General features: G+C 42.7%; 1 protein-coding gene across 2 annotated transcripts in view; it reads right to left on the bottom strand.

Annotated features, from left to right (window-relative positions):
- Window positions 1–16,671, bottom strand: part of Prkaa1 (protein kinase AMP-activated catalytic subunit alpha 1) — a 38,180-nt gene extending 21,509 nt beyond the window's left edge. The window contains exon 1 of one of the 2 annotated variants that reach the window (XM_027401368.2): window positions 16,507–16,671. In XM_027401368.2, the coding sequence (XP_027257169.1) occupies window positions 16,507–16,633 (127 nt within the window). In that variant the 5' untranslated portion in view covers window positions 16,634–16,671. Of the gene's footprint in view, window positions 1–15,254; window positions 15,278–16,506 lie in introns of those variants that run through there. The other variant, XM_027401369.2, reaches the window with a different exon arrangement.
- Between the last annotated feature and the right edge of the window lie 710 nt (window positions 16,672–17,381).

The raw sequence follows: 17,381 nt of genomic DNA, 5'->3' as shown, positions 1-17,381 counted from the left end.
CCCAATTAAACGTGGTAATGGTGTCTCCTCACAGCAATAAAAACCCTAAGACATAATGCAGTCATAATGCTAAAAAATAAAGACAAATTTTTTAAATATGATTATGAATATGTCAGGGAAATGGAAATACAAAGGAAAAATACGGGAAGAAGAAAATGCTAAAATTAGTGTAAAACCAAGAACATTTTAATTTCTAACACGGCTTTTGCCAATCTCGAATCCTAATCAGATGTGACTAAGTACAGCAACTGTTACAGCCCGATTTGGGAAGTACTTTCTGTCTGAGACCTAGTTTAATGACACTCAGCCTCATCTGTTCCAACTGTCCCCCAAATTTACAAGCCCTGGCCCAGTGGGAACCCTTTCTCCATTAGTTTTCCAACTGAGCCACCACTGGGAAACAGGACAAAACAGGGCAATGGCAGACTCACACTTGGAAAGAGTACTGGAAAACAATCCATTTGGGCCTTAACTTCATCACAAATCAACCAGTCTTCTGTTAGGCCCTGCCCAATTGAGTATCAACCCAACTAACACAACTAAACAATTAAGGGCCAGGGGGAAGAGCTCAGAAGAGAGCTCAAGGGCATCTGTTGCCAATCTGACAGTCTATGTTTACTCCCAGGGTCCACTCAGTGGAAGGACAGAAATACCTCTTGCAGGCTGTTCTCTCACCAGCACCTTGGGTTCACATGCCCCTACACACACACATATATACACACATACACATTCATAACATTAAAAAAAAAAAAAACATTTGGGGTTTTCCAAAACTGTACATGTAATTTCTTTCATCAGGTAAGGATGAAGAGTAGAAGGCTCTGAACATTCTCTCAGATTCATTTGGGATTTTGTACCCAGCATTTCCTATAAACAAACCTAGCATAGTCTATGAGCTCCAAGTCAGTGAGAAACCCTAGCTCCAAAAACTAGGTGCACACCTTTAATACCAGTAACTCAGAAGGCAGAGGCAAACATAAGTGGATCTCTGTGAGTTCAAGGCCAGCCTGGTCTATATAGTGAGTTCTAGGCTGGACAGGGCTACACATGTAGTAAGATCCTGTCTCAAAACAAAATAACAAAAAACAAGGTAGACACTGCCAGAGGAACCACAGACTAGAGGTTGACCCTTAGTTTGCACACACACATACATATCCCTGAACACAAATGTATACCTGCAACTAAAAACATATGTATATTGTAGTGGTTTGAATGTAACTCCTCACCATAAGCTCATGTGGCTTGGTTTTAGTAGGCATGGCCTTGTAGGAGGAAGTATGTCACTGTGGGGATAGGCTTTGAGGTCTCCTATGTGTAGTGACACAATTCACCTCCTGTTGCCTGGACAAAGATGTAGAATTCTCTGCTTCTTCTCCAGTACCATGTTTGCCTACACACTGCCATGCCCCATCATGATGATATGGACAAAAGCTCTGAAACTGTAAGCCACCACATTAAATGTTTTCCTTTTTCAGAGTTGCTGTAGTCATGGTGTCTCTTCACAGCAATTGAAACCCTAACTAAGACATATATACACATACACAGAAAGCAACCTGAGTAGTGGCACACTACTATAATACAAGCACACTACTATAAGACAAGAGGACTGCCAAGAATTTGAAGCTAGTCTGGGCTACACAGAAAGACCCTGCCTCAAACTAATAAAGCAGGGTTGCAAATGTAACTCGGTTAGTAAAGTCCTTGCATAGCGCTGGGTTTAATCCCCAGTACTGCGTATAATTGAGCATGATGGTACAGCCTTGAAGTTCTAGCCCACAGAAGGTAGAAGCAGGAGGATCAGAAGTTCTGGGTCATCTTTCAATAGCTAGCTACTTCAAGGTCAGTCTGTGAAATATAAGACTGACATTTTAAAGAAAAGCCAGATATGGTAGTTCATGCCTATGATTTCAGTGCTTAGAAAGCTGAGACAGGAGGATTGCCACAACTTCAAGGCCAACTGAGGTTAATGTGAAAGACCCTACCTCAAAAATTAAAAAAAGTCAGGCATTGGTGGTGCACGCCTTTAATCCCAGCACTTGGAAGGCAGAGGCAGGGGGATCTCTGTGAGTTCGAGGCCAGCCTGGTCTCAGAGCTGAGTGCCAGGATAGGCTCCAAAGCTATACAGAGAAACCCTGTCTCGAAAAACCAAGAAAATAAAAAACAAATAAATACATAAAAAAAAATCTAGCATGGCTCAGTAAGTAAGATTGCTTATTGCTAAGTCTGATGACCTGAGTTCAATTCCTAGGATCAACATGGTAGATGGAAAGACCAATTTCTCAAAGTTGTTCTCTGAATTCCACTAACACATGGTGCATACACCCATACACACATGCACAAATACACACATTTGAACACATACACAAACACACCCCTGCACACACACACACATATCCATATAAACACATACACATTTACACACTTACATACACAAATACTCATGAACGCACTAGTGTGTGCTTGCACACACACACACTTTTTTAAGAATAGAGGGATACATAGAGCACAATAAGAACTCTACAACAGAAGTATTCAAGTCACTAAGAAGGCAGTAAGACACAGCAATAATGTGACACATTTTATGGTACGACACTAAAAACACAGAGTTTAACAAGACTAAAGGTCACATGCTACCCAAGGAACAGAAACCGAGCATATAATTTTAGTTATAAGGAGAATAGTATTTCACCTGCACACACTAGAAGTCCTCTTAAAATGGCAAATGAATGAAGCCAACATCCAATCAAGCGCACCACAACACTTTTTGTCATACTATGACATCAAACAGTAAGTAATCAGAAGTATGGAGATACAAGCTCTTAACTTTCAAAACCACTTAAGAGGGACTTCAGTGGGTAAACAGTTTCCCTCCAGGCCTGAGGACCTGAGTTCAATCCCTGGGTCTCACATACATGGTGGAGGATGAGTAAGATTCCTTCAATATGTGTACAAAGTTGGCCTCTATCTTCCACATATGCTCTGGGACAAGAGAAAAGAGAGAGGACAGGACGGGGAGAGAGGGAGGGAAGGAGGGAAGCTGGGCCCCTTATACCAAAAGAAAAAAAGCAGAAAAATGTCACATAAATCCAACTCTATTCAAACAAAAATTGAGAAGGGTTGTGGGGGGTGGAAGGTGTTACATCAGCCCAGACATCAATGAACTAAACAGAAAGGAAGCAACAGAAAGTCTTATGATTGCTTTTTCCCTCTGCTTAACAAAAAAATTAACATAATAGTTCCTTTTCAGGGTGATGGGGGCGCTGGAGGAACCAACAGAACACTTTAGGGAAACCAAAAAAAAAAAAAAAAAAGTGTCTTGAGAGTTAAAGACAACACTGTATTTAAGAAGAAAAAATAATAGTGTTTCACGATGAACTATGAAGTAAACTGAACATGCATGAATGTTTCTCAGTTTATTACAGCTTATTATGTAAGAACAAAAGACTGCAAATCTCCTAATGACTAATTTCAGAAAACAGCTTAATCCATTGTTGTTCCAATACAGCAGACTCCTTTTGGAAGACTATGAGAAAAGTTCCTGCCAATACGGAGAGTGAGCAAAATTACAGACTTCCACATCTGCCAGCTATAGAAAAAATAAGAAGAAAGGTATTCTATATCCACCGTTTTTATATTTTTTTCTTTGTTTTAAATTCAGTTAAAAAAAAGGTGAAAGTATATGTGAAAATATTAATAATTTAATAAAAAAAGAAAAAAAAAAAAAAAAAAAGGTAAAGGAGAGAGCCAAGCATAAGCAGACCCAACCTTCCCCGGGGGCAGACTGCATACTCAGGTTCCCTCCCACCCCAGAAGGCAGTGTGTGTACAAAACACTGACTCCGTAGCCCTGGGTGTTGTTCCTGTTGGAAGGTACTTAGTAGACATCTGCTGCTGGCAAGTTAAGAAACTGTGAATGTAACCTCCTGTTCTGCAAGGGTGGCCATGATGGCACATAACGCAGTGTCTGTAAAGTACCTTTCACACTGCCTGGCACACAGTAAGGGACCACAGACAACTGGAACGATTAGGATTTAGAGACAAGTTCCCATTATTCCTAAATCAGTACCCCTTCCCCATTTAATCGGCCCTGAACTACTCATTTTTTAATACTTGAGTAGCCATTTGGGATCTTAGCTCTTTGATGGTGCTTTCTGTTCACTTGGATTCAATAGCCCACTCTTACCAGAGCCTTTAAGAGCCTTTGAAGCCACCCTCTATTCAGCTTAAATCCCACCAACCCAACCCACTACACCCCAAGCCTGAGCTTTCTGGATGCCAAAGTTCAGTCTATTTCCTCACCAGTTAATATTCAACAGGTCACTGCTACACACTTATGACTATGTCTCCTTCTACCTAAAATTTTCAGAAACAGTTCTATGGCCACAGATGGGAACAGTCCAGTGGGGGGTAAAACAGGCTCATTTGATTATATTTAATCAATTTGATTATATTTAATCAAGTAAGGTCCTCTTAAACAAATACCATTTTCTGTAAACAAGTAAGGCACTTGTTTAAATAAATGCCACTTTCTGGAATATAAATCTAGTTGATTTATATTGTGCAATACAATGAAGTCATACACCTTATTAGTCAATGGCACATCCACTCTGTAAACAAACATACTCTTGACTCTCACCAACTTTGGAAGCCTGGTATTACTCATATCACTCTACAGAGCATGGAGGCACACAAGGACTTATGCACAGGTACACAGCTAGTAAGTGACATGCCCAAAGGCTAAACTCAGACTGGGTTTAACAACTTCTTGTTCTTCTAAGAGAGGATATGTGATAACACTCTTTAAACATTAATTTTTAATTATTTTATGTATTATTACTGTATTGTGGTATGGGTGTGTTAAGTGTGGGTACCCTGGTGCCATAGCACACATGCATCGGTCAGAGGCTGACTGGCCTTCAGGAGTTGGTTCTCTCCTCTACCCGGGCTCCAGGAATAGAACTCAGGTCCACCAAGCTTGCACAGCAAGGGTTTGTAGCCGCACAGCCATCTTGCCAGCTCATAATAACATATTTCTTAGAAAAAGACAAACCCAGGGGCTGGAGAAGTTCAGTAGTTATGAGCTCACAATGGTCTTTCGGAGAATCTGAGTTCAATTCCCAGCACCCACATCAGGTTTTCCCAGCCATTACCAGTAACTCCAGCTTTCCAAGATTTCTGGCTTCTGCCAGCACCAGCACTCCAAGTGCAAACTCAAACACACACACACACACACACACACACACACACACACACACACACACACACACAATCAAAAATAAAATAGCCAGGTATATGGTGTCCACAGTTAATCCCACCACTAAGGAGGCAGGGGTAGGTGAGTTCAAGGCTTCATGGTCTGACAGAGTGAAAACCTATCTCAAATAACAATAATGATAATAAAATTAACCTTTAAAAACAGATAAATCTTCCAAAACATGCATATATATTCATCCTTCTAATAAAACATATTAAAAGCTGAACAATCAAAAACATCTTCAGTTTGTAGTGAAGTTTTGAAAATAGACTGAATTTTCCCATACTAAAAAAAAAATTCTAAAATTTCACTCTTTCATTTCTTTTTCCTATCTTACAACATAAGCCCTGTGGATTAAAAACCTCCCTCCTATCAACTTCAAAATCTTTTTATTCTAGTTTTTTAATTTAAAAATCTTAAGATCTACCATAAAGACATTTTGTTAAAAGTCTCCCAAACCACCTTCAAAATTACCACAGAATTTAAGAGTCAAAAAAAGAAAAAGCTGTGGGTGGTGGCATGTGGTTTGTAACCCCAGAATTAGGATTAATGACGTTTGATCTCTGAGTTCAAGGCCAAAGTTCCAGGATAGTCAGAGCTAGAAAGGCTTTGTCTCAATAAATAAATAAATAAATAAATAAATAAATAAATAAATATAAATAATCAATCAATCAAGTTAATTAAATCAAATAAAAGAAAAGAGAAAAAGCATAGAGTTTAAGCTGCAAGAGACCTTTCTTTTCAATTTGGTGCCAGAAGAGGGCACCAAATCTCATATATATGGTCGTGAGTTACCATGTGGTTGCTGGGAATTAAACTCAGGACCTCTAGAAGAGCAGCCAGCACGCTTAACCTCTAAGCCATCTCTGTAGCCCCTGTATGAGACTTTTCTAAGAAAGCAAGAGGACCTGGTTTAAATTCTCAGCTCCCACATAAAAGCCAAGAATGGCAATGCATGCCTATAACCTCAGCGTCTGGAGCGTGGAGCTAGCCTAGCCGAAAGGGTGAGTAGCTTCAGGTTCAGTGAGGGACTTTGAACGAGACAGGGAACAACAATATAGAGGAAAACACCTGACATCCTCCTCTGGCCTCCACATGCATGTCTGTATGCACTCGAACACATGAATAATAAAACATGAGCTAGTACAGCGAGCACGGAAAGCTGAAATCTGCCTCAACCTGGAACCTCAGAAAGCTATCTTCTTGGGAAGTAGTTCTTCCCAAATGGAATTCGTCTCAAAATGGTATGATGCTAGATTCAGGGTGAGCATAATTATCTAAGGACTTGTTTTCACAAGCAGAGGGCAGAAACAGAGACTAACTTCCACAAGCCAAGCAAAAGCAGGAGCTGGCAGAGGCTAAGAGAGAAAGAACACATTCTCCTCCGACCTTCAAAGGGCACACAGCCCCAGGGAGCCCAGGTTTCACACCTCTGACCTCCAGATTAAAGGAGAATAGTTTTTCTCGTTTTAAGCCATGGGTCTTTAGCACTGCTACTGCAGCCCCAGCAAGGTGATATGCTTTTCTAGAAAGTGGCCAGCATTCTGGAGGTGAAAGATTTGGGAGTTCAAGGCCAAACCAAGCTATAAGAGCCAAGGGGGACAGAGAAATGGCTCAGCAATTCAGAGCAGACTGCTCTTCCAGAGGACCACCCACATCAAGATGCACACAACCTCTGTCACTCCAGCTTCGGTGCATCGGTGCATCCGATACCTCTGGCCTCCACAGGCACTGCAGCCATGTGCATATATACAAACACACACACAAACGCAGTTTTAAAAATGATAATGAAATTTAAAAACAGCATTAATAACAAGAGTCCCATGAAAAAGGGCTTTCTAAACTGGATTATACTTGCCCAAGGTTTCAAAAACAGAATATAGTGTTCAGGCAAACAGCGACACAAATGTTCAGCTTACATAAACACATACGATGTGCCTTCATATCATACAACGCTTTGCCGGGAGCTGTTTAACTCAGAAGGACTTCCGATGACTAGTCAATTTTGTCAACGCTCCTGTGGTTTTCTCCCGTTGAAGCTAAGCAGGAATCACCTTCCACAGCCGCTTGCCAGTGCTCTAATTATTTCCTATTAACCGAGAAATGCAGCTAAAAGTACCAGAAAAGATTTTTCTCATGTTCTTTAAGTAAAATATATTGTATTTTATGTATAATATGTGGAGGACTGGCCTTCACAGAAAGATTTCCCAAACCTGGGAAAGGATGTATAGCCTCCCTTCTATAGACTCTTTATGTTTATTAACAAGGCTCTGAGAGACGGGTGGTGGTGGTACACGCCTTTATTATCAGTACTCAGGAGGCAGAGGCATGAGGATCTCTGTGAGTTCCAGGACAACCTCCAAAAGCTACAGAGAAACCCTGTCTCAAAAAACCAAAACAAGGGGCTGGAGAGATGGCTCAGAGGTTAAGAGCACTGACTGCTCTTCCAGAGGTCCTGAGTTGAGTTCGGTTCCCAGCAACCACATGGTGGCTCACAACCACCTATTATGAGATCTGGTGCCCTCTTCTGGTGTGCAGATATACATGGAAGCGGAATGTTGTATACGTAATAATAATTTTTTTAAAAGGCTCCTTCTAAATCTCCAGAGACTTACAAGGATGACACGATCTGACAATCCAGGCAATGGTGGAAAGGATAACCCAAAAGCCCTTCCCCTAAAATGAGATTGATGACTTCTCTTTATGTCATCCTAGAGCCCTCATCCAGTGGCTGAAGGAAGCAGAGACAGACATCCACAGATATACACTGAGCCGAAATGGGGAATTTAGTTGAAGAGAGGGAGGAATGAAGAACGAAGGGGTCTGTACCAGGTTGGAGAAACCCACAGGAACAGTTGACCTGAACAAGGGAGAGCACATCGACCCCAGATGCTGTCAGGGAGGCCAGTACAAGACTGATCCAGACCCCTGAACATGGATGTCAATAAGGAGGCCTCTGCACTCCAGGGAGCCTCTGGTGGTGGATTAGTATTTTTCCCTGGTGCAAGAAGGGACTTTGAGAGCCCATCCCACATGAAGGGTTACACTCTGGCCCTGGACACATGGGGAAGGGCCCAGGACCAGCATAGGAAGACTTGGTGGACTTTGCAGAGCCCCCGTTGAGGGCCCTACCCTGCCTGGGGAGTGGTGGGTGGATGGGGTGGGGGTGGGCTGGGGGTGGGGGAGGAGGGTGGGGGAAGGAGAGGGAGAAGGGACTTGAAATAAGCTTGTTCCCTAACTAGAACTAATAAAATAAAATAAAATAAATAAAATAAAAAAGGCTCCTTCTACAGTAATAATAATAATTATTATTATTATTATTATTATTATTTAAAAACCTGTTAAATGCCGGGTGGTGTGGCAAATGTCTTTAATCCCAGAACTCAGGAGGCAGCCTCCAATGCCACAGAGAAACCCTACCTCGAAAAAAAAAAAAAAAAAAAAAAAAAACAAAAACCAAAAAAAAAAACAAAACAAAACAAAACCTGTTAAATGTGGTATCTCTTTATGGGGGATTTGAATGTTTAGTCTTTGGTAGACTATTTGGGAAGGATTAGGAGATGTGGCCTTGAGGTGAAGGTGTTTCACTGGTGGTGGGCTTGAAGGTTTCAAAAGCCCACACCAGGTCCAGTGTGTGTCTGTGTCTATTTCTGTCTGTCTGCCTGCCTGCCTGCCTGTCTGTCTGCCACCCCCTCCCACCTCCTGCTTATGAATCAGATGTAAGCTCTCAGCTACTGCTCCAGCGCCATGCCTGACTATATGCCACCACCATGCTCCCGCCATTGATGGATAAGAACGTATCTTCTAAAACCCAATCAAATGCTTTCAAATGCTTTCTCTTGTAAGCTGCCTTGGTCATGGTGTCTCTGCATGGCAAGAGAATAGTAACTGAGATACTCTCCTAATTCACCATCCCTGCAATGAACGCACTTGATTTGGATGTGAGTATTGTGTCCCTAGTAAAAATAACCAGACCTTTCCTTCTGTTTGTTTTCATTTTACTTCTTCATGGTTCATCAGTAGCAGCTGACTGGTCAATACAACAAAATCAGACTAATGGGATGGCAGAAGATTATTCTTCCATTTGCTAGATCTTTTTTTGGGGGGTGGGGGTGTTTTAAGACAGGGTTTCTCTGTGGCCTTGGAGGCTGTCCTGGAACTATCTCTTGTAGATCAGGCTGGTCTCCAACTCACAGAGATCCTCCTGCCTGTGCCTCCTGAGTGCTGGGATTAAAGGTGTGCACCACCACCACCACCACCACCACCACCACCACCACCACCACCTGGCTGCCATTTGCTAGATCTTAACTGCACATCAGTTAGTCATGTATGGAGCAGGTCCTTCTACACTTTATCACCCCCCTTTAGTTTCCCCAGAGCAGCCTGCTTAGCTACACTAACCAAACGAGTGAGTTTAGACTTAAGGTAAGAGACCCCGCAAAAAAAAAAAAAAAAAAAAAAAAAAATAATTAAAAGAGCCTTAACACACATACACAGACAGAAGCACATGAACACACACACACACACACACACACACACACACACACACACACACACACACATTAAAAATAAAAGTACAAACTTCTCTGAGGTTTTTGAGCAATGTCTAAACCCTGGTGATCAAAATATTTTCTCTTTCAGAACAGGCCTTATCTCAGCTGGGCATGGTGGTGCATACCTATAATCCCAGCACTCAGAGGAGAATGGCGTGCAGAGCTCAAGGCTAGCCTTATCTACAGAGAATTCCAGGACAGCCAGGGGTACACCACAGAGAAATCCTGTCTCAAAAAACAAACAAAAAGATCCAGACATCTTCAATTTTCCAATTCTTCCTCTCTTCTTCAGTTAAGTCAGTCATTTAAAGCTATGGTATTGCTAGTGTGAATGCATAGAAACACAGAAATGATTGCCTTGAATAGAAATGACAACATTGCCATTTCAGCAGCATACAACTTTTAAAAACATAGTATCTTAGGCCTCACAACACATCAGCAAAGCTGATATTTTAAGGATGAAGAAACTGGGACTTGTCTGGCCTGTAATTTGTCAGGGTACAGCTATTCTGATCAAATCCAACTGCTCTTCTGACTCCCAAGTCTTTCGATCTATCCACTCTTTCTTACCCATGCAATGAGAAGGAGCAAGGGAAAAAAAAACACACACACGTCCCCTACCAACCATTGCAGTGAGAGGGGGAGGGGGAAATGGCATAAAGTCAGAATTAGAACTGTTTTCTTAAAACTGGGCTAAAGATTCTCTGTTGAGTAAACTTAGGCGGAGTCAAAGTAATTGCTGTTCCAGTCAATCAGTGAATGTAATAAAAGGACTTTGTCAGGAGTATATATTCCCTGAGGGGCCCTGCTTGCCCTTTATGAACACTTAATCTGTATTTTTCAGACTGTTACCATGCTTTCAACAGTGCTAAAATGTTACTTTTAAGAAAAATGCAACACAGACATAGCCACACCCACAGGGTCTACCTCACAGAACAGCAGGTTAGCAGGTTATTCAACTAAATATGCATTAACTACAAAGTTACTGCTGGTTACCAGGAACTCTACAAAACATTGCCAACAAATGATCTAATGGGATCCGGAATGCAGAAGTGTAACAAGATCCCTTTTTTTCCCTTTATTATTTTGTTTATTTGTTTTTGAAACAGGGTCCTATTTTTAAAGAAAGGGTTTTAACAGGCTACTGCATGCCATGGAGATACAATGTCCCCTGAAAGCATTCTAGCCACCTAACCATCCCATCTAAAATTAGAAGAAAATTCAACTAAAGTGTTAGGAAATAGCTTAATCCTATCAAGGGAGGAGTTTAAAAGTTTTCTTTCCCGCATCAAAGCATGTGAGATGCACAGCTGGTTAAGGCAACAGACTGAAGCCTGATAACCTGAATTCCTGACCCAGGATCCATAAGATGGAAGGAAAGAACCAACTCCAGAAAGTTCTCCTCTAATATATACATGAGTGCGTCTCCCTCTCCCTCTTCCTCTTACTCTCCCTTTTCCTCCCTCCCCTCCCCACCTCTCCCCTCCCTTCCCCTTCTCTCTCTCTTTCATTTTTTTCGTCACGGTTTCTCTGTAACAGTCCTGGTTATCTTGGAACTCACTCTGTAGACCAGGCTGCCCTTATACTCAAAGAGATCCGCCTTCCTCTACCTCCCCAGAGCTGGGATTAAAGGAATGCACCACCACCACCACCTCGCTGGAACTAACTTTTCTAATATGTGAATAGTTAAATTAGTTTCTCCATACAGTGAAATACCTTGTAAACATTTAAGGGAGAAGTAAGGAATTTTATGTAATTTTGAGAAGAGTTTTCTGGGTATATTTTAAGAGCAGAAAGTAATGTCTAGCTACTTGCCATTTATGTATAGAAAGTAGAGGCAGTTATGCACATCACTGCTTCTCTGCTTATAGCCGGTCTCCATGTAGGTATGCACAAAACTGCTGTGGCCTTCGCTCCAGAGACTCGGTAGCCACGGATGCTGTACTGCTGGGCAGCCTTTGTTCTTTTGTGTGCACACCACAATCATTTTTAAAGAAATATAATTTACGAAAAGGAGATGTTACAGCATTTTCATAAATTTATACCTACATAAGTCAAATAGGGGAGTGTGTGGGAGATGGACACCGAATTCAGAGTGGTGGTCACCTCTGGGGAGAGATGAAGAAAACCTCTGGGAGGAGTCATCTGGGAATACAAATGTGTCTGTAATGTGTTGCTTAAGTGGCCAGTGCTTGAGTATTTAGTATGGCTCTGAAAAAAATTTGACTGTTTTCATTTATTATGGCTGTGTGTGTGTGTGTGTGTGTGTGTGTGTGTATGCCTGTCTGCATAAAAAGTTAGTTCTAAACTTTTGTTGTACTTGTTGCTCAGTATTTTGAGACAATATCTCTTGCAGCCCAGGCTGATCTTTAATTTGTAATGTAGCAGAGGCTAGCCTTCAACTCTTTTTTTTTTTTTTGGTTTTTTTTTTTTTGGTTTTTCAAAACAGGGTTTCTCTGTGTAGCTTTGGAGCCTATCCTGGCACTCGCTCTGGAGACCAGGCTGGCCTCGAACTCACAGAGATCCGCCTGCCTCTGCCTCCCAAGTGCTGGGACTAAAGGTGTGCACCACCAATGCCTGGCTTAGCCTTCAACTCTTAATCCTCCTGCTTTTCTCTCAAATACTGGATTTACAGGTGTCTGTTACCACACCCAGCTAATTCTAAACTTCTATATTACAACTGTAACAAATAACACAATGCTCCAAGCACATACACACATACAGAATAAATTCCTACAAGTTCTATTGCTAGGCTAACTTTAATATATACTATCGGCCACTACAGATAGTACTGATTTGTACTGGCACTAGACAGGTGTTTGTGTGTTTTCTTAAATCTATATAAATATCAGACTATATATATTCTTTTACAACATGAACTTGTGTTTTTGTTTTTAGAAACAGGGTCTCATGTAGCCCCAGTAGAACTCAAACTCGATATCTTGTCAAGATAACCTTCCTGCCTTGGCCTCCCAAGTGTTGAGATTACAACCATGTCCCACCATGCCTGTCTCTACAACTTGCCTTTGGTGCCTAACCTTATTTTCTAAAGATTCATTCATGCCACATATATATGGTGTTTATGTACATATATATGTATACAATATGTATGCATATATGTAATACTGTATGTAGATTTTATTTATTTATTTTAGTTTTTCCAGACAGGGTTTCTCTGTGTAGCTTTGGAGCCTGTCCTGGAACTAGCTCTTATAGAAAAGACTGGTCTTGAACTCACAAGAGATCCACCTGCCTGTACCTCCTCAGAGCTGGTATTAAAGGTATGCACCACCACCACCGACTGGTGTAGGTTTTATTTTTAACGAGTATTTCCTGATTCATTCAAAGAGAAGAGTGTCTATTTACCTGAAATAATGGTTTAATGGAGAAATGCTCACCAACCTAACAGATCATATGCAGAAGTAACTTACTTGCTGAAGATACATCCAGTCCATAAAAACTCCCAACAACAGCTATTTTTACATGCTATTATAGTTACATGACTCTGTTCATCGATTTTTTTCTAACAGTTCTATGGGAGGTGGGAGATGACATGCAAAGGAATAAAGACTGACACCTTGAAGAACAGAGGGGGAAAAAAGCTACCTTGAACATATTTCAAGCCCAATCCCAAAACCTAATTTTCTGCTAACCTTTCCCCTCTAAATGTCCAAAAGTAACCCAATTATTTTCATTAGTATTTATTTCATAACAAGATAATCACTATCAATTTAGCCACAATATTCAATTTCTAGGCCTAGGATGTGGCTCAGCTGATAGAGCAGTTGGCTAGCTAGCATGCAAGGGGCTCAGTCCTTAACACTATATAAAACCAGGCACAGTGACATACATGCCTGCAATCCAAGCACTGGGGAGGTGAGTGCAGGAGGACCAAAGTGCAATGTCCTCCTCAAACCCATTGTGAGTTTGAGGCCAAACTGGGCTTGACTCTATCTCATAAAACAAACAAACAAAAAAAAAACCTTAAGTGCCCCCAGAGGCACTGGATATCATACTGGGGATTTAACCATCTATCAGTATCACATTTCTTTTTTTAATTTTATTTAATGTGCATTGGCATTTTGTCATTAGTGCCAAATCTCCTGGAACTGGAATTACACCATTGTGAGCTGCCATGTGGGGGCTGGGAATTACAACAGGGTCCCTCTCAGTGCTTTTTTTTTTTTTTTTTTTGAGACAGGGTTTCTCTGAGGCTTTGGAGGCTGTCCTGGAACTGGCTCTTGTAGACCAGGCTGGTCTCGAACCACCAACGCCCGGCCAGTCAGTGCTTTTAACCACTGAGCCATTTCTTCAGGCCCCAGTATCATATTTTCTGTTAAATTCTCTTAATGTTAAATTTATCAACATATATAGTACTTGAAAATTACAATATATGGCTAATGCTATTATCTCTAAGACTTCTCATCAAACTAAGACTGGGTTAATTACCAATATGACCACTACAGCCATTAATTATACCCACTCCTGCCTCCCATTTTCTCTCCTACTCTGACAATACTCATTCTTTGCAGGTGTCTCTCCAGCAAGAGCAAGAACTCATGTAACCATATACTGTATCCAAGTACTCAGAAAATAAACAAATAAAGATGCTCCCAACACACATACATCCAAACATGGGTCTCATTCCTCTCATGGTCATGCTATAAACCAAAGGACATACGGCCATTCCTTGCTATGGAGAGGATCACAGCAATAAATAAATAAATAAATAAATAAATAAATAAAATCATGGTTTCTATTACTATTACTACAAAAAAGAAAAAAGGAAAGCATCCCAATTGTTTAACAGTTTTAAAATGAACTGTTTGAATAATTAGACCAACATCATCTAACAAGTTTAAGGACAAGTTTCATTATAACCTTGGAGCTATGGTCCTCTGACTCATACAGGCCCTCTATATTTGGGAAGGTTTATGACTGACAGGATAGTATTTCAAGAGAAGACTGTGTGGGTGGAGAAGTGGAGATTAAGGAAAAGCAGAGTCACTCAGGGGAAGATGGTGTCACTGCCACTTCACAGGTCAAACCCCCAAATGGAAAACAACCTGTTTCCTTTCCTATCTGCCTGATCCACTCTGGTCTGTGTGTGTCAGGGGAACAGCAGACACCACCTTCTGAGCAGAACTGCCTGAAGGAGGGTTATGAGTCCTAGACTGTTTTATCACTGCCATCAGAACAATAATGAGCATTTCCTACCAACACTTGTAAACTAAAAAAGCACCTTAGAATGGCTAACAAGGCACATGTCTAGCTAAAAGTAAACACAACGCTGAAAGGGCTGCCTGTATTCCAGCTACTTAGGAGGCTGAGGCACAAAGGATGACAAGTTCAAAGCCAGCCTGGGCAGCACTGTAACATTCTCAATCAATCAATAGCAATAAATAGATCAAAACAAAGCAGAAACCTGGAAGAGCACACTGACATCACCTGCTCTGTTGGGCTTGCTGATTTTATGCATTTGCTCCCCTGAAGGTTACACAGTTATTTCCAAGTTTTAGGACGAGGAAAGGGCAAAAGAAGGAAGGGTTCTTCTGTTCCTACTGGGAGAATAGAGTTCAGTTAGCTAGCTGTATAAGTTTTTAACAACTTTTTTTTTTTCAATCAAGTATCTACTAAGAGTTTACCATATGCAGGTCATAGTCTATTATTTCCCCAAAACCAATGCATGAATTATTTCTTATCAGTTCCAAACTTCCTTCCTCTAAATATTTAATAGCAAGCTTTAATATTTTAAAGAGGAAAATGTCAACCTCACAAAGGTTGCAATCAGAACTTTCCTTGTCAGAGCTGGTGGCCTAAAGAGCAAGATTGTTGTTAACAGAAGGATGTACGTTTGCTTCCACATATAACAGGGGATTCTACAAACAAAAAGTTCAAAGGATGTGCACTAAATTACTAAAATAGAAATATATTGTGAAAATAAACGGAAACTGTACCAATAGACTAATAAATACCATTTGGAGGTAACATATGCCCTACCTAACAAATATAGCTCTCAAAAATCGCAAAACTTCCGAAAATGAAAACACTTAAAGCACAGGGTCTGCATCCAACTGTAAACCATGCATAGAAAACACTGCTACTGCGCCAGTTCACAAACATATCCATCAAATATCCTAATGGAGATCAGTAGTCCTTACAAGAGCATTATGTTGGTATTGCTGTTCTTATTATTACCATTACTATTTTTTTCTGAAAGATCTCTCCACAGCCACCTTACTTTTAGAAGAACACATTTCCACTCAGGAAACTGAAGAACCACTTAAGTCGACAATCTCCCAAAAGCGAGACAGCGACAACTCCGAGGACCTCCAAAGCGCGATGGGCTGGCTCTGTGCCAAGGGTGCACAAGGGATCAGAAGACCAGACCAGACCCCCTCGATCCCGCCAGGCGCCCCCGCGCGCACAGTGCCCAACTCCCTCGCCTGGGAAAGTTGCACCCAGAGACATCCCCGCCCCTCGGGCGCCGCGCCGTCGCCATGGCGACCGCCCCCACCCCACCGCAGCGGACCCCATCGCTCTGCAGCCCGAGGTGGCCTCGGGCTCCGCTCCCAGCGCCGCCCGGACCGGGGATACGGAGCCCAGAGACCCGGAAGGCGGGCGTGGGGGAGGATGCGGAGTGCGAAGAAGCACGGTCGCTCTCCGTTCGCGGAGTCCGCGCTGGCTCGAGCGTCCTCACCCTTCACTTTCCCGAAGGTGCCGACACCCAGCGTGTCCCCCAGAATGTAGTGGCCGATCTTCACCCGCCCGTCGTGCTTCTGCTTCTCGGCCGTCGCCATCTTTCTCCAGGAACTGAGTCTGCGCATGGCGCCGCGGGAGGGGGCGGAGGGGGCGGGTAGGGCCGCGCCGGGGCGGGCGGGTGCCGAGGGGGTGGGGACGCGGGTGCGCCGCGGCGGGGCGCAGTCGCCGGCCGCCGCCCGCGCAGGCCCCGCAGTCCCCGCAGCCGGCCGCCGAGCGCACTCGCTCCCCCTGGCGGGCTGGGCGGCGGGCGGCGGCAGCGGCGCCGGTACTCGCCTCGGCGCCCCGCATCCCTCTGCGCGCGCCCGCCCGCCCACCTGCGCGCGGGAGGGCTCCCTAGCTTCCCCTCACAGTTGCCCTCCAGGGTCTGCTGGTGAGGGTACAGCCCCCCTGTTATCCCCAGGAGGGCAATGCAGAAACGTTGCCCGGGGATAGTGCAGTGTGCTTGGAAACATGGCAGGGGACACCGCCCTACCACTGACTTCTAACCTTGATTTTCATCTCTGTGGCATCTGGAAGCCCGGGGTGTGTTCACTTGCACTTTTAATACTTCCCACAGCTTAAAATAACAAAAAACAAAAACTCTGAGCCAGTAGCTGCTATTGGGCACCATAGAATTCAAGCAACCTGGAGGGTCTTCCTTCCTAGTAAGTTTGCTACCCTCAAATTAACCCTGTGGCGAGCAGCAGGCTGGAAATGTGTGCGTGCGAGTGTATGTGCATTCTGGAAAGAGGGATGTTATCCCGAATTTATGGTGTATAGAAATTAATACTTTTACATTTTCAATGAAATACACACTTTCACTGAACTAAAAAA

The sequence above is a fragment of the Cricetulus griseus genome, chromosome 2, assembly GCF_003668045.3.
Source record: "Cricetulus griseus strain 17A/GY chromosome 2, alternate assembly CriGri-PICRH-1.0, whole genome shotgun sequence".
Taxonomy (NCBI): Eukaryota; Metazoa; Chordata; class Mammalia; order Rodentia; family Cricetidae; genus Cricetulus; species Cricetulus griseus.
The sequence above is the reverse complement of the archived record's forward strand: the minus strand, read 5'-3'. Positions and strand labels throughout refer to the sequence as shown.